At 41.7% G+C, this 18,289-nt stretch overlaps 1 protein-coding gene and 1 long non-coding RNA gene across 7 annotated transcripts in view; one reads left to right on the top strand and one right to left on the bottom strand.

Annotated features, from left to right (window-relative positions):
• Positions 1–6,636, bottom strand: part of TXLNG (taxilin gamma) — a 45,365-nt gene extending 38,729 nt beyond the window's left edge. For 2 of the 6 annotated variants that reach the window (XM_007500852.3, XM_007500854.3), the window contains exon 1: positions 6,008–6,208. In XM_007500852.3, the coding sequence (XP_007500914.1) occupies positions 6,008–6,193 (186 nt within the window). In that variant the 5' untranslated portion in view covers positions 6,194–6,208. Of the gene's footprint in view, positions 1–4,585; positions 5,565–5,837; positions 5,966–6,007; positions 6,209–6,378 lie in introns of those variants that run through there. The other 4 variants (XM_016424767.2, XM_007500853.3, XM_056808600.1 and 1 more) reach the window with 4 other exon arrangements.
• A 117-nt stretch (positions 6,637–6,753) lies between these two features.
• On the top strand, positions 6,754–8,277 carry LOC130455984 (uncharacterized). The gene is made up of 2 exons (XR_008914268.1): positions 6,754–6,970; positions 7,516–8,277. It is a non-coding gene; the product is annotated as an uncharacterized LOC130455984 (long non-coding RNA).
• The last annotated feature ends 10,012 nt before the right edge of the window (positions 8,278–18,289 follow it).

Raw genomic sequence — 18,289 nt, 5'->3', positions numbered from 1 at the left:
CTGCACATTGAGCAGCATATCAAAACTTTAGAGAACAAAAATATGTATCAACATTTGTGAATGTTTAAGAGGTTTCTCCTCAAGTAGGAAAATTTAAGTTATAACTTCCACTAGTAAGTTTGAACTAAAATGAGTTTTTTAATGTTAAAAGACATTTCTCTGAAAGTTAACTTACTTTGATACATGTACAAAAAATGAAATCTACCTAACCACCTCCCAACAAAACCTGTTAACAGACTATATGTTATACAGTTCAAAATATTATCACATCTACAATATCATTTGAATTTCTATTTCTTTGGCATTTATTGCCCATTTGACTTAAAATCAATGAAAAGGAAGATAATCATTTTGAAGGGGGAAGGAACCTAAACTGAATAAATCATCTCTTACTCTAAGAATCACTATTTGAACCCATTGCCAAATACAACTGGACACTAAAAAATTGAGTCTTATTTGTAGGAAAACCTCTTTCACTTACATCCTATTTTTATGCCATCATCTCAGACAAAAAGGGCAGTTCCCACATCAAGTTAAAAGGCTCCATTACTACTGATCAGGAAATAGCTAAATCAGATCTTCTAAAGTACAGTCTGATTAGGGTGGAATAGTTTTAAATTCACACTGTGTGACCCTAGGCAAGTCACTTGACCCCCATTGCCAAGCCCTTACCACTCTTCTGCCTTGGAACCATAGTATTGGTTCCAAGACAGAAGGTAAGGGTTTATTAAAAAAAAAATAAATGATCACTCTATTGCAAATATTAATAATATGGAACTAGGTTTTAATAAATGATATATGTAAAACCCAGTGGAAGTACTCGTCAGCTCAGGGAGGGAAAGGAAAGAACATGAATCATGTAACCATGGGAAAATACTCTAAATTAATTAAATATAATTTTAAAAAAATCTCAGCAGTTTAAAAAATAATAAAAACATGGTTTGTGAAATAAAAATTTGACTATTATGAAAAAAAAATGCATTTTTACTTCAGATTATAAGAGGCCTGGGGCATAAAAAGAAAAAAAAAAGACATTTCATTAAATCCTCATGGATTCAATTACCATCGTTATGATAATAATTCTATAAAGTCTACCTTTCCTGCCCCTAAATGCCTCTCAGACATCTGGAACTGGATGTCCAGGGGACCCATTAACCTCAATATGTCCAAAATACAACTCATCTTTCCCTTTAAACTGTTCTCCCCTCTTACATTCCCTATTACTTGTAGGGGGTAACAACAACCTCCTAGACCCCCTCAGGCTCACAACCTAGATGTCGTCTTGGATTCCTTGCTATCTCTCACAACCCCTATCTCATATCCAATTGTAAGATTTAAATTAATATCAGTAACTCCAAGTATTAATTTTATAAAGTTTATTAATAATTACTTGAAGTAGAAGAAATAAAAAAAAAGGAAATAGAAGTTCAAAATGTACTTTTCTAATTAAAGTAATATCATGTGTGTGATTTCTCCTGCCTGGATGAAAGCCAGGTTCAGCAATGGCATTCAGGGAAAGAGAGAGAGAGGTGGGGTCACATCAAAATTTCATCCTCGATAGGTAAGCACAGTGTTGGCATGAGCGCACAAATGGAATGCTGGGTAAGAGAGTGCTGGGGAGCAAATTCTATCCATACAACCTCCCCTGCGATTCCATTGGGAGGCAAACATATTGGAATCTTCCAGATTTACATGCGTAGTCTCCCCAATGAATCATTATACATAACCAGCTTATATCTCTAAATATCTCTTACTAAAGGTGCATACAACATTGCAGTTTAAGGGGAAATTACAATAATTTGGGGATGAGAGGGAAATAAGAGAAAGAGAGCAAAACCAATGTTGGGTAGACACACTGACAAAAAGCCAATTGGTGGCAATCCCCTTTGGCACAAGAGTTTATATTCAAAATAAATGTGTTCAAACCCCACTCTACCCCAGTTCAATTCACTACATTCCAAAGTTCATTCTGGATCTTTTGATGCAGTGTGTGGTTTCTGCAGGCATCTTTATGGAGCCTTCTCCAAACAGTTCACTTTCTTGATTCAGGGAGTTAGCAAGTTTCTTTTCCTAAAATTTCTCCAAAAGATTTTAAACATTGCATTAGGATAATTATACACAAGCTATTGCCAAGGCCTGCTGATATCACCTTTGTTCTAAGACCTCTGGAATATACCCCCTTCTCTGTTCACTGTCACCATTTTAATGCTGATCCTCATTACCTGCTGTTTAGGAACACATTTGGAGGAGTTTTGATATTTAGAACATAGGCCTAACAGCAATAGCCCAATAGTGGGTCTGCATGCCCCAAATTTCTCCCCACTCCATTCCATTTTCCATTCAGCAGCCAAACTAATTGTTCTAAAAATGCTCGTCTAATCATGTCCCCCACCTACTGTATGTGGCTTCAGTGGTTTCCTATTGCCTCCAGGACCAAAAACAAAACCTCAGCTTGTCACTCAAAGACCTTCATAATTCAGCTCCTTCCTGCCTTTCCAGTTGGCCACTAGGTGGCAGAGTGGAAAGAGTGCCAGACCCGAAGTCAGAAAGGCTTGAATTCAAGTTCAGCATCGGACACTTAGGAGTATGACTGGGCAAATTACTTGATCCTGGTTGCCCAAGTTTCCTCATCTGTAAAATGAGCTGGAGAAAGCAAACCATTCCTATATCTTTGTCAGGAAAACTTCATATAAGATTATAGAGACAGGCACAACTGAACAACACTTTTCCACTCCTCTCACACCTTAATCCCAAACATGTTCTCTTCTCAATCCAGTGACACCTGCTGCTGGTCTGTTCCAGGAACAAGATAAGATATTCCATCGCTTGGCTCCAGGCTTTTTCTCTGGCTCTCCCCCAAGCCTGGAATGCTCTCCCTCCTAGCCAAATACTGACCCCTCCCTTGGCTTCCTTTAAGTTCCAGCTAAATTCCATCTCCTACAGGGGAATAACTTTAGACAGAAATCTTCCAAATTTGAAAAACAAACAAACAAAAAACCCCCAACAACCCAACACTACTATGTCCCGTACCTGGTAGAGAGTAGATACTGAAAATATTTAATGATTTGATTTCTACCCAGGTCGCCTAGCTCTACTCTCTAGGGCTACAGGAGTCTAATTCCCTCTTCCACTTCCACAAATGAGAAAAAACAAAAACAAAAAATCTTCAGATAAACATTTAAACAGCTGTAATGTCGCCCTTAAGTCTTCTGTCTCCATCTGCCTGGTCTTTAAAGAAAAGAAAAAACTTATCTGCATAGAATAGCCTTAAGAAAAAAATTCATTTTCACAGTAAACCCATTAGTCAAGAAAACCCACTGTACAACCTGATGTTTACCAATAATGAGCACAAAACTGTTAAATAACCTAACAGGGCATATATAAACCTCTCAAACTATAGTTACTAGTTATGCTATGCTCCAAATATCAAAACTCCAAAAGTGTTCCTAAATATCAATTAATTGCTAAACATTAAATTTATTTTAAAATGTCATTAATATATAAAATAAAGTCAGCCTCATTAAGTCAAGGCAATTCAAAGTACCAAGAAGCATTCTAAAACTCACAATTAAGAATGAACTCGATATCCTGGAAAGCTCTAGATCCTCCCCTTCTGGCCAATTCCTTGAAAAACAAGACCCTCAGAAGCAAAACGTGTTTTTTGTTTTTTTGGTTTAAATTCCAAAAGATAACATGGCCATTTAATCTCAGAGATAGTTGTTTTGCATGTTCTTATACTAAAGCAAAGAAATGGGGAGGGGGGGGGTCATCTATTGGGTATTCTCTAAAAGAGCCAGCCTCCAAGTTGGGAAGACCTTAAATATGTCACATAACCCCTCAGTGTCTCCCAGCAAATAAGACCAAATAGCAGGAAAGGTGCATCAAAGTTCTTTTACACCAATGAAATCACAGAACTAAAACAGTGAAAACTAGTAGCTCTGGCTGCTCATCCCTCCAAATAAAGGCACATTTCTTTAAACATTTTTCAAATACCCAAGTTTTTTTTTTTTTCATAACCATCAATAGTTAAATATCATCCCTATTTCCCCATGAAGAAAATTAGGGCACAAAGATGGGTCAAGGTGTTTCTCCATCTCCTTTTTTGAAAATCACAGACCTACAAGAATATACAATACACAAAATAAAGGTCTACAACAAAGTAGCTTAGTTATATGAGAAAACAAAAAACATTCACCTGAATTAACTTAAAAAGGAGGGAAGAGAAAAATGAGTCACAGAAATTGAACAAGGAAAGGCAGATGGAGAGGCAAAGTTCTAAAGTGTTAACTGGCTTGTTTTTCCAGTTCACTGTCCACTGCAATAATAATCAGTTGCTTAACCATTGTTCCTAATAATAACACCTGACATTTATATAGTGCTTTAAAGTTTTGCTAAGCCTTTACATCTATTATCTCATTTGATCTTCAGAACCATCCTTGGAGATAGGTATTAGTTATTATGGACCCCCATTTTAAAATGGAAAGGCAAGATTCCTGAAAATTTTAAAAGGGGGAGGGCAGCACCACGTGTCCCATCTGCCCAGAAATAGATTTCTCTATACCCCTTCCTCAAATCATTAAATTACCTGCTGATGTCATTAGTGGGAGTTGAAGTCAGGTCTTCCTATTATTATCAGGCATCCTTCACTCATGTTCATAGTATCTCAAATACTTATTGATCTATGTGAATGAGGGTCTAGATTAGAACCATAGAAAAATAAATTGTTCTCCGGGTTCCAGCATCCTATTTGTTCTTCCCCCTCCTACAAGAATCAAGTTGACTTTATAAGTTTCATCCTTCCCCAACCTCTCAATTCCTCCTCCCCCACAATATGTCCACGAAAAAGTGGGGAAACAGTACTAACAGAGTACATCCAGTCCTTAGGAGTTTTGGTTCATTTAAGAAAAACTTTTGAAAGATAAGAGAAATAAGATTAGGGGAAACACGGAACTAAAAGAGGAAAAACCCCAAATGCTCATTTTTCCTTCAACTTTGCCTAATAGCAGCTTAAACATCACTTTTTTTCAGGTCAGCAGTCTATAAATCAAGTTTGAAAAGTTTTGATTGATGAGCATTATTTAAAAGCATAATTAAAACAAACCGAATAAACCCTAACTGAAAAATCAACGTAGCCCGGACAATCAATCCATCCTTGAAACAAATTAAATCGAAAAATTTTGCTGTCAGAAAATGAGAACCAGACAACCTGTACGCCCAACTTCTGGGCTCTTTTCTCGACAATGTTTTCTTTCTCATATCTCAAAGAAATGTGTGACCTATTAACTTAGGCAATTCGACAACAAAATCCCGAATGCAAGTGGTCGGCCTTTAGTTTCATACAGTGAAAAAGTATTTGGGGATAGCGTGTTGACTGCCTTCAAGGAAATCGTAAGGCAAGTTAGTTGTTGGAGTTTTGTTTTGTGGGCGAACTGAATTCAGGCTCCCTCTTATAGGGGTAGCCGGGGTGGCGGGTGGGGGTTCCTTAAGTTTCCTAACAGAGGTTCTTTTTGAAAGTGGAAGAAAAAAAAAAGGATTCATAAGAGGCTTAGTCTTCTCTTCTTCACTTTAAACTCCACCCCCACCCGCATCCCCACAGCCCGGTCGTCGGGGAACTGAAACGAGCAGTTGGGACCGGCTCCAGCACGTGGAGCGGACCAGAGCGGAGCGCTCGCTGGGCGCCAACCGCAGGCACCAGTCCCCACACACTTCCAGCCCGGCCCGTCAGTGGCGCCCCCCACTGTGCCCCCCCAACTTCACTCCGCGCGCAGCCGCGGCCTCCCTAGCCAAAGAAGGACCAGAACGCGCAACCCCGACGACTCCCAGCGCGCAAATCTTACTGCGCAATAGCCTCCGGCACACCGTGGCGCGGGGCACACCCCGCAAAATCGCACTTCGAACTGGGAAGGGAGACTGAACGGAGTCCAGAGACCGTTAGCTGCCTTGGTCCTTCGACCGGTACCGACAGCCAAGGGAGCGGGGGAGGGGGAGGAGGCACCACGTGTCCCACCTGCCCGCGCCGTAGACTTCTCGACTCACTCCCTTCCATCTCGAGTCTGGATCGCACACCCCATTCTCGTCCCCCTCCTGTGCGCGCCCCCTTCCTGCGCGCTCCCCTCTCCCAGACGCGCGCCCCGAAAACACCAACCGCCCGTGGTCGTCGACGTCGTCGTCCTCTTTCTACCCAGAGACCCATTCCCCTTCCCTTTCCCGGGAGTCCTCTCAACCACAGTACTCCTCCTCCTCTTCGTACCCCCCACCCCCACCCCTAAGAAGGGAACCGGACTGGCAGGTCCTCGAGGTTAGAGGGGACCGGGAAATGAGAAGAGGCCCGGACAAGGCAGCCGTGAGCCCTCCCGCGCGGCAGGGACAAGGGTTTACCTCGGCGCTCACCTTCTGCCGCGGGCTGCGCCTCCGGCCGCCCCGTCCTGGATCTGTAGACTCTTCGCCGCCGCCTCTTCCCCGCGCTACCCCTTCTACTCGCGTCGCCATGAGGTGACGGCAGCAGCCAAACAAGCGGTCCGAGAGGGGGGCCACGGGAACCACGCAGCGCCGTTCGCCCTACCCCCGCCTCCTGGGCAGCCAATCGCGGGACTTTTCGCTTTTCCACGTGACCGGAGGAGGTTCCCTCCCGGGGGCGGGAGTGGAGTGGAGTTGGGACGGATGGGTTGGGGTTGGGGTTGGGGTTGAGGAGGCGGGGAAGAGTGGTGAATCGGCCCCACGGATCCCCTGTTTGGAACCGGAAGAATCAAAGGGCAAACCGAGGCCGCGGGAGTCTGCGCTCAATAGTTACGCTGGAGGGTCAGAGACTACAATTCCCGGCGTGCAGTGCGGCGGCCGTCCCCAATAAGAAGTCCAGCCTCGAGGGTTCCCTACTGGACTGTTGCGCGGCATGCTGGGAATCCTAGTGGTTGCTGGCTGCACCTGATGTATTCCCCATTCTTGGGGAGGTAGGAAGTTGCACTGTTTCCAGGTGAGGAGTTTTAGGGAGACCAGCTGTGTTTAGAATGGGAAGGACGGGACCAGACAGCTGCAGTGGCTATTTCCTAGTTGTAAACCCGAAAAAGAAGACCCAACACCTTTTCTTTGCAAAGGGACCTTGCCTTGGACTTTGGGGGAAAAAAAAATTGAAGTTTTTGCAGATCAGATTTTTTTTTTTTAAAGCTATTATGTTTACAAAGTGTTTTTCATACCCCATCCCTACTGTTTAGGAAGTATAGTGCTAGGTTGGTGGAATATGGAGATGTTGGAATTAAGGTCATTCCTCGTCCCATTTCTTTAAACTGACCTTCGTTGGTGATTCTGCCTTCTAAAGGTCAGGGGGTTTTCTTGGCAGATGGTAGTTACCTAAAGCCACACCCTCAGTTCAACTCTGGTGGTTTGCATAATCTGCCTACATCAGGGGGTGGTTATGAAGTTCAAATGAGATAATGCTGGTGGAAATGCTTTTGAGAAGTTATCAAAAAACCTGTTTGCATTATTTAATTACACTTTGTTCTTTACCTTCTCTTTGCCTAGTCTTGGTGAATTGAAAGGCATGGACTTAAAAACCACTAATCCTTCCCTCCAGCTGTGTTGTTAGCCCTACTGAAGCCTTGAGGTCACCCTGAGGGAGATTTTTAAGACCTCTTGTGCTGGAAAAGTCAAATAACCACTACCACTACCACCACCACCACCACCACCTTGATTACATCAGTCTTCAGGTCCTATTGAAGAACCTTGAGAACAGTTATGCTTTTAGCCCTGAGCCCTTGGCCATTATCCTGGGAAATAATCCCCTTGAACTTGTAGCCTGGCAATCATCTGTTACTGTAGGGCTACACCCAAAGCTTTTGAAGACAGGAGGGAAAAAAAAGTTATTGCCACCGTGAAAGATGAAGTTTAGAAAGGTGGTGGACTCCTCTTATGAATCACTAAGAGGGAGTCAGGGAGTCTTTCCATCAAAACAAGTTGTGTTCCCAACCTAAGCCTGGTTTTGGATAAATAGAACTGAAACAGACCTTATTTTGATTGGTTAAACGTTTAAATGATATGTAGATAGATAGGAATGAAAGGTTAAAACCATCTTGAATAATTAAGACAATTGGTTTTATAAATTGCCATAAGATTGTAACTCTCAAGTAACCATACAGTGGTGAAGAGGGTAGGGCCAATATTTGTGGCAGGGACTAGAATAAAAGGTTATCTGCTCCCATATGTTGTACTTGTTGTAACACTTGTAACACTGACTTGCAAGTACCCATTCTCAGGAGGATGAAATAAAGAGGCTTTGACACACCGACTTCAAGATATTTTTGAGTAGATGGTCAGTCCTCTCACCTCTAAAGCCTTTGGCATTGGCAAATGGCTTATCATGAGAAACTGATATGTCATCACTGTAGGAAGAGGCATTACCATAAGCTTTGTTGCTGTACTCTATGGACCATAGAACCTTTCCATCTGATATGTAGCAGAAACCTTCCATATACATTGGTTCCACCATTAGAGAGAGGAACTGTCTTACCTTTCTGTTATAGATACAAGATCTATTATACTTAACACAGTGATTTGAATGTGTTGTGTTTAATAAGTACATCATTTAATAATGTCCTACTGTTACGGGCGAGAAGGATACCTTTTGCAAGCATGCAAGACTCCAAAACTTAGCTTAAAAACAAAAAGAGAAACTTATTAATTTAGAAAGTAATGTTGAGAGTGGCCAGGGAGATAGCAAGGTAGAACAGCAAGATGGGGAGCAGTTCCTTGGGAGGACAGCATGAATGGAAAGGCTGTTTCTGCATGGGGACAGCATGGATGGAGAGGCTGTCCCCCAGACGACATCAGTTCTGGGGATTATATACTCTTTAGATGCTATGTCCTGGTGTGGATGTGACCTGAATGTTAGTCCCTCAGGCATTTGGGGGAGTGGGGTGGTCATCTGACTGGGGTCTGCCTGGAGGCACAAAGATTCATTTCTTTGTCCCCCTTAAATCTAGAGGACAAAAGAGGGTAAACATCTCAGGACCCTGGGTGGGGTCATTGGTTGTTTCTAGGTTAAGAGTCACAAGGATGCAAGGGCAAAGACTGAGTTTCCCTGATAATAGTTGGCCTGGGTTTCTGGGGTACAGTGCCCATGTCATCTCCCCCCTCTCCTAATATGTAAGGGACAAAGGGACGGTGGTCTGTCTTCTGTAACTTCTTCACAGCTGAGTATGGGCGTAGAGATGTCCCTGCCTACCCGTTAGGAGAGAGGCAGGTATTGACTGTAGGCAGTGTCCAGAGTGTCAGGCTGGGATGGTTGCCGAGGTTATGGTGGAATATGGCATCTGGGTGACTCCCAAGAGTGCTTTTACCCTAGAAGCAACTAGAGAGATGACAAGGTTACAAATACAAACTTCACATATCCCACAGGGAGTGGTTGCTAATCTTAAAGTCTTGGATACACCTCAGAGGCACTGAGATCTTGGGCTAGAGGCCTGGGGTTCTCTCCACTTTGGGGTGCTTCATACACACCCAACAGTTAGAGGGACCCACTTTGGCTATTGCTTCCAAGCTGAATCAGAGAATTATATGTCCGGCTGGCTGGGTATGCATGATTTAAAACAAAGGAGAAGACCCAAAATTTAAGGAAAGAAATAGTTATGGCCAGGTAGTTAAAAGCTAAAGTAAAAGGGGTTGAAGATAGCAGGGACGGAAAGGCTGTGGGCACAGAGTCTTAGGGACATGTCCTCAGTGAATGCCTGTGTCCTAGGTAGCTGGAAACCTGCTTGGAGATTGCTTTCCCTGATGGGTAGTCAGGTCACAAGGGGAGAGTCAGTCCCTAAGATAGAAGTTTAGAAACCAGGACTGGGGGGATAGAAAGAAGGAAAATTAATACAATAACAATTGGCATTACACATTTGCATTTGGTTATCTTAGCCAACAGAAATTATCTTCTGTCAGGAATAGATCCCTTTAGGAAATCGGATTCCTGAGTTGTTTGCAGAGTTGGTATGTGATGTTTCTGTTAAAGAATATCCTTTTGCAAAGTACACATTAAATATAACATCTATAAACACTTGAGTAACAATATTTTACAGATGAATTTCTTTACTCCAGATTCTGGGGAAAATTCAGGAGATCTTTGAGTTATTCCAAGCTCAAGATCCAAACTTCACTTAAGGCTGCAAATACAAGCCATGAATTAATAAACTTCACCTACTTCTCAAAGTATGTTCCCTAACAGTTTGAGAATGTCCAATTAACCTGATAGTTTGTTTCGGGAAATGGAAGCTTTAATTTTCCAATTTGTATTATGTGCTGATTATGGGGATGTCACAAAGGAAGAAGGTCCAGAAAGGGAAAATATCTTCACATGAGACAAAGGACACAGTGAAGGGGCTTAGTGTACCAAGCAAGGCTGGCACTGCCATTATTGTTTCACTCAAGGATTCGCAGCCTAGATGGTCAAGAAAATTCAGCCCAAAGTGAGCCTTGGGCTGCCTTCTCTATAACCATCCTAGGACTTTCTCTCCTTAGAGCACTTGCCACTGGATGCCAGAGGCCTTCTTTTCCTTAAAGGACAAGTTTCACCCATTAACAGCTCAGAGAAATTCTGCTTGTCAGCAGTCCAGAAACAAATTTCCATACCTTCAAACAAGCTTTTCTGACCATTTGCCTTCTCTAAGGATTCCTTAAAGCCTATGAGTCTACCTTATAGCAATTATTCTTACATATTTTGGCAATAATTAATTTGTCACAATTTAGTCATAAAACCTGACCAGGAATGTTGAATTCATTAGCTCTACAGTAAATACAAATCAAGACTAGATCAAATCCTGACCTTAGGCCATCTGAAGGAATCTCTCTAAGGAATTTTGATTTTCCAAAACTACATACATCAATTATAGAAATGATCCCTAACACTCTCTCTCTCTCTCACTCACTCTCTCTCTCTCTCTCTCTCTCTCTCTCTCTCTCTCTCTCTCTCTCTCTCTCTCTCTCTCTCTCTCTCTCTCTCCCTCTCTCCCCCTTCAAAACCCTCTGCTTAAAAAGCAGAACACAACTTCCATTCTTCCTTTACAAATCTACATCCTCAAGCTTTATGGACTTTAGATCAAAGTCCCTCTTTCTTCTGAATTCAAACCCAACATAACTCTTCACCTTCACTGACTTGCTTTTACCATCATAAGTCAAACATTCTATTGAAATCACTTCAATTGCTAATTGGTAACCCAAAGAATTCTGATTTAAAGGATCATTGAAATACTGTATCTTTAGCATAGTATTCATCAGTTATAAATTTCAGTTCATAGAACAAATTGGTAAACCGAGGTAACCACTGAGAATTGAACAAAATCTATGGTAGAGTCAGGTTTACAGTGAGCTTGTTTATTGTTTACATCCAAACAATACTTAAAATACATATTTCAACAGCAACTCACATAACATTTAAAAAATTTCATAAAGCATTTAGTATTACAGGATCTATTTTAAATTTAGAGTTTTGAAACCTAATAAGGACTGTAAACCTTAAAGCAAGCCTTTTGACAAGCAGGCTGATTATCTATTTTCAAGATCAAGAAGCTAAATGTAATAAAGTTAGTCCAACTTTAATACATTGGGATAAAAACCATTTGATAATTTTAAACAAAAACCTATTTTTGGTAAATTGAAACACTTTAAGGCATTTTTCCTTTAAACCTCTTATGATGGAAAGGTAGATAAGGATGGAATGCAGTCTTTTCAAGGCTATACTGCTAAAAACCTATTTTACAAAACCAATCTGTGGCTTTTCTATACAAACAAATTTCACTGTCTGACAAAATTAAAATTAGGATGTTATTTTTTTAACCCATATAAATACATGGTCACAATTTTGAAATAAAATACCAATAAATACCTCTAGACAAATTTAAGCATTACTTCCTTTTGGCTAGCAGACAGGGAAAGATTTATCAGGTCTTCTTATCTCTCCCTGTTTACCTCAAAACAGAAGATAATTAATAGGTTGTTCTACAAGTTGGAAAAAACCTTAGTTTTAAAAGTGTAAGATATTTAAAAATCCCCCAAATAGGGGTGTCTCACCAGTTTTTCTGTTCAGAATCAATCCTTCTTCCTCTCTGCAGTAGAGGAGGAAGGCAGATCTGATCAGTGAAATGAAAAGCTTCCTGTTTCCTTCCCCTCCATCTTCACCTGGGTTTTACTCTTGAAGAGTAGAGTTTGGAGAACTGGGATCCTGGTGAGAGAATAAAGCTAAAAGGTAAGGAGCTTCTTTCCATAAAATATGTTCAATTGCCACCTGGTGTTAGAATTTAGGGTAACAAAAAGTCAATTTCCTCATCATTTTTTTTTGATGTTGCTCAGCTATTTAACATGAAAGAAAACAAACAAAAAATCCAACTGAGTTTTCTCTCAGGCTCTTAGACTTGATCTCTTCCCAACAGGAGAGGCCTACAAGCATGCTTACCCCTTTGTCTTAATTGGGTTGGCTAGTCCCTATCTGGCTTGACCTTAGGCTGGAAAAAAAAAGGATTTGCAATGAACAGGCCATGCCTCTTGCTTATCAAAAATGTAAGGTGGCTAGTCAACATTACAAAAAGAAATTGGTTGCTTTTTCTTTAAGCTGTTTAGTGCCAATTTTTTCCAATTTTTAAGTATATGCCCCAAAGGGGAATCTCGGGGTTCTCTCTGTCTCTGTCCCATTTAGATGCAGAATGGCCAATTCCACACCGGAGGGTCAACAACTGTATGTCCACAGAAGTTGCCCCACCAAAAGCACTCAGTTCTAGCACTGAGGTGGCAAGACTTCCCACACAACTTAGAACTGTCTTCCAGTGTAACGGGGAGCCAACAGATAGACCCCAAATTCCAGTGGCCAAGACTGATCTGGGGCTGATGGGAGAGAGAGCACGAAAGAGTTCCCACAAAGATATCACCCAAACGATGGGGGTTTCAGGAGTCAAAGAAAAGGCTCCTTCCTACCTGAGAAGCCGTGTCCTTGTGGGCGATCTGGGGTACAGGAGTAGCTTTCAGGAGAGCCAAAAACGTTGGGCGTCAAAATGTTATGGGCGGGAAGGATACCTTGGGGTTCGGGAAGGATACCTTTTGCAAGCATGCAAGACTCCAAAACTTAGCTTAAAAACAAAAAAAAGATTTATTAATTTACAAAGTAATGTTGAGAGTGGCCAGGAGGAGAATAAGGTGGAATAGCAAGATGGGGAGCAGTTCCTTGGGAGGACAGCATGAATGGAGAGGCTGTTCCTCCATGAGCACAGCATGGATGGGGAGGCTGTCCCCCAGATGACATCAGTTCTGGGGTTTATATATTCTTTAGATGCTATGTCCTGGTGTGGGCATGACTTGGAGAGTGTTAGTCCCTCAGGCATTTGGGGGAGTGGGGTGGTCATCTGACTGGGGTCTGCCTGGAGGCATAAAGATTCATTTCTTTGACCCCCTTAAATCTAGAGGACAAAAGAGGGTAAACATCTCAGGACCCTGAGTGGGGCCATTGGTTGTTTCTAGGTTAAGAGTCACAAGGATGCAAGGGCAAAGGAGTTTCCCTGATAATAGTTGGCCTGGGTTTCTGGGGGTACAGTGCCCATGTCACTACTTCTGACAGTAGCTGTGTGAGCCTGGGTCAAATAACGCCTTACTATTCTAGGCAGTTCTTTAGGATTACGAGTTGCAGAGAAAGTACCAATCTCCTGGTAGATGCCGCTATCCACAAATTCAGGGGATAAAGTGCTGGGCCAAGAGTCAAAAAGACCCTAGTGCAAACCAGCCTCAGATACTATATGACCCTCCTTCAGCTTCAGTTTCCTTATCAAACAGTAACACTCGCCTCCCAGGGTTGTTGTGAGTATAAAATGATAAAATAAAGTGTTTTGCAAACTGTAAAGCACTCTGTATTATTATTATTAATAAGGGAAGTTCCCTCATCTTAGCATTCTCTGTACCATGTATACCCTTTCCTTTAGTTATCATTATGACTTTAATTCCCTCAGAATTAACTTTCTTAAGAAAGTGCCAAAGGCTACTGATATATTTCATGGATTATTTCCTTTGACTTAGCAAAGAATTCCATGTTTGGAGTTTTCAGGGTTTTGTTCCCCCAGCCACTACCATTAGATTCTCTTTTGCTGATAAACTAGAGAACTTACCTCTGGAGCTCTAATGAATGATTAAAAACAATTTTTTTTAAGGGCTTATGTGCCAGGATACTATGCTAAATGCTGGCCATACAAATTGAAAACAAGTCAGAAGCCTACATTTTCATTTTAGTGTTGTAGCAAGGTGGGGTTATTTTTGGTTCCCAAAGTCATTGGGATGGTAAGTAGCAATGATCAACTAATTGACATCCTTTTCTGGCCTTATTGTTGATTTGATAACCATAATAAGAAGGGAGGGCAAGGTACCACTGGAGGCTGTCTTGCAGGAAGATAAATACAGTGTTCGATTGATGGCTTCAGAATATGACGAACTCCAACCACTGAAGACTCCAAGATAGTTGCTGGAATATTTTCTTTGCCTCCCAGCAGGGCCTGGGAGAACAATCAGCATTAGTATCCTTTTTACATCTTGATTTAGGTATTTTACTGGGCATCATGATGGGATGGGCATATGATGGGATGAGATAGCATTAGGGAAGAGCTCTGGAGATCTGGGCCCCAACCAGCTAAAGTGGAGGCTCATCCCTCTAAGCCAGTTGGGTAGCAGTTCAAGTTGGGTAGAAATGGTAAGAAAGTAAGACCATGATGATGAGATGACCTATGTTCTCACAAGATAAAATGAGATCTCATCCTTATCTTCAGAAGTGTGTTTTCCTCAGGTATCTGACCAGGCTAGCCCTGTAGGATGGTATTTTCCCTGTAGTTGGCCAAATTTTTGCTTTCGTGCATTCCCATATACTTCAAGTGGGTCACCAACCTAATTACCGTTGCCCTCTTGTGGGGGAAATTTAAAGATATTTTTAAAGAAGGGATTTTACACGATAGCAGTGTCACAGCTGCCGTTGAAGTTCACTCAAACTAGCCAGGCACAGCACAGTAAAAGCTAGGTAGTTGAGTTCTGCCTGGGTGGCCAATGATCATTAATGCAAACCCTTGAAGGACTCAGCTACAAAAGGAAAAACCAAGGTTCAATAGCCCTATTAAAGAAGGGGCAGGATGCTATCTTATTGATTTGTGGGGGAGATAAATTGACCAGGGCACCAAATCTGATGCAAAAAATGAGAGTCAAATTCCAAAATCCAAGTCAATATCAATCCAAAGTGTGGCAGCAAGGACAAACCAAACAAGATAGAAAAAAAAAGGTGAAGTCCAAGAATCAAAGGAAGTTTGGGTCAAAACTCAGGTACATCAGGTTAGAGATTGCGGCAATCATGGTTAAAATGTAGTGTTGAGCCATAAGACCAGGGCATTTGTGAAACATTATTCATTTGCCACGCACCTCAACTACCCCTTTGGCTAACAAACTTCCCACATCAGTTTCTCTTCTTACATGCACTCTTCAATCACTAACTAAACAACTCATCTCCTGATCTCATCCCTAGCTTCAACACTAATCCCCTCCCTATAGCCCACTCCAGTTGTATTGTGGAAAACCCTTTCTGTTGCAGACAAGGTCCCTTCAATCTGATTTTTTTTCCCTGATCTCCTGTCTATATTCCTTTCAGCTACTGGCCTTCACTCTGACCTTGGTCTCTCCTGGTTACAATGTATGCCTGGACATGCTATTCAGCACTGGCTCAACCTTTACTCAACCTCACATCCTCTCATCACACACGGATAAATTCCAGAAGAAAAGAAATAATCTTTCCTCCCCACTGCCATTTCTAGGCTCTCCCTTTACCACCATTTACTAAGCAAGCAACCTTCTTTCATTTGAAGTTCAAATAATTAGAATTTTCTACTAAATCTAGATCTTGGTAGCTATTGTATACCTGTGTGGAAGTCACTCTTCCTTTTTTTATTAAGAAGTTTACATATGGCCTATCGTCTTCCTCTGTACAAATTCTGCCTTTATTCTGAAATAGCTACCCTCTAATTGTTTCTTTAATTCTATCCCATCCCATTCATATTCCTAATGGTTTTATTGATGCTCTAATTCCTTGGTCTACACTGTTACCTCCATCCAGACATCAATCTCTTTGTCCTCCAAATCCCCACCCCTAAACCCTTCCCCTGGATGCTAGCCTTGGATAGGTACCTCCATGCCACTTCCTTGCCCTCTCAGCACAGTGCCAACACTTCCTCATTTGAGCTCCCTTGTATATGTTGTCTTCCCTCATTAAAATAGAAACTCATTGAGAGCAGGACCTGGCTTCCTTGTGTCTGTATTCTAAACTCCTACCACCAAGTTTGGCAAATCATTTCTCCTATTCACCTACCAACTCCTTCACCTCAGTGAGACATATGTGTGTAGTCACACCTTAGACTTTACCACAAGTTATCCACTTCCTTAATTAAAAACAAAACAAAACATGAAAACTTATTATATCTCTCCCCAAGCCTCTTTGAAGGCAGTAAGGTTCTTACTGCCTTCAAAGAGGCCCTTTTCCCCATCTCTAAAAAACTTCACCATCTTAAGCCATTCCCTCAAACTATGTTACTGAATCTCTCCTCTGTCCCCTAGCTGAATGCTTTAAAAAAAGCTGTCTACCATTAATGCCTCCACTCCTTTTCTTCTCTTCTCATAACTAATGTCTTCCTTCCTTTTCATTTAGCTGAAAGTTCTCTCTAAAGTGACCATTGTAAACCTTAAAATTTCTTAGACTTGTGAATGTTGGAAATTTCACCATTGGAAGATTTCATGCTTGGAGGGAATTTCCTACTAATAGTGGGAACTCTATTGGAATGTGAACCCCATTGACATGGGAGGTTCCTTCTCCTCCCTACCTAAGACTACTTTAGGACAGAAACCTTTTGCTAAACAATGGAAAGGGCTTTGACCTATGCTTAAGCATAGAACAGGAAGTTCTTTGAGTCATGATTAATTTTAGAATTGATACAATAGAGATACTTGGAATGACAGAACCAGGTCTTGGAAAATACAATTTCCACCCTACTTAGAGTAACAGGATTTAGGAAGGGCTGCAGAAAAGGATCAATATTTAATTATTTGAGAATATGACCTTCAATAGACATGTGCAAAGCCACAGACCTCTGGGCGGTCCTGGGTTAAACTAGAACCACCATTGGCACAGGGGAGACATCGACAGTGATTGGTAGATGTGAGAACTGAGGGGAGGGAACTTAGATGGTTTCCTTAAAGATAGCGGGGTCTGAGGAGAGAAGAGGAGGAGGTTTTGCTCTGGGCGAGGTGGCTCTGAAGGTGGTTGGAGAGGTTTTGCTCTGAGAGGTTGTGCTCTGAGGAGGTTGCTCTGAAGGAAGCTGGAGGTGGAGGCCCCTGAGACTGTTTCTCCATTTTGGTCACGTGAGTGATAGGGACTGTTCTCTTTTCTTTGCCTCAGCTATCTAAGGGCTTGGGCCTTTTGGCCCAGCCTAAACAGAGGGGGTATTTAAGCCCTATTCCCTTCTCTCCCCTTTCTCTCTCTCTCTCTCTCTCTCTCTCTCTCTCTCTCTCTCTCTCTCTCTCTCTCTCTCTCTCTCTCTCTCTCTCTCTCTCTCATACCTTTCTTCCTCCTGTTTGGAATTAAACTCCATAAAAGGTTGACTGCTGACTTGAGTTTTCATTTAGGAATTACATAGCTGAATTCCTTGGCGACCTTAAATTAATATATATCAGTCTTTTAAAGTGATTTCCTTGTCACACCATCAATCTCTTAGTTGTCAAATCTAATGTTCATTTACTAGGCCTCATCTTTCTTAATATATGTCCCACATTGGACACTGCTGACCAACCTCTCCTGTATCCACTACTCTCTCCTGGTTCTCCTCCTGCCTGTTTAGAAGCTTCTCATTCTCTTTTGCTGGTTTATCATCTATATCTTAACTAGCACAGTGGATTGACTGCCTTACATGAAGTCAGATTGACTCATCTTCCTGAATTCAAATTTGGCCTCAGACATTTACTAGCTGTGTGACCACTTTGCCCTTTTGGCCTTAGTTTCCTCATCTATCAAATGAGTTGGAAAAGGAAATGGCAAACCACTCCAGTATCTTTGCCAAGAAAATCTTAAATGAGATCCAGAAGAGTCAGAAGAGTGAGAAGCAACTGAACAACTGTGAGTGTTTACTAAGGCTCTTTCCTGTATTTTCTTTCATTTCCACTCACTCTCTCATCTTATTAGATCCTGATGGTTTAACTATTTTCCCTATTCTGATGACTCCCAGGTCTATCTGGTCCCAGGCTCTCCCTAAGCTTCAGGACC

Source organism: Monodelphis domestica, chromosome 8, assembly GCF_027887165.1.
Source record: "Monodelphis domestica isolate mMonDom1 chromosome 8, mMonDom1.pri, whole genome shotgun sequence".
Taxonomy (NCBI): Eukaryota; Metazoa; Chordata; class Mammalia; order Didelphimorphia; family Didelphidae; genus Monodelphis; species Monodelphis domestica.
Note: the sequence above shows the minus strand (reverse complement) of the source record. Positions and strands in the feature narration are given on the sequence as shown.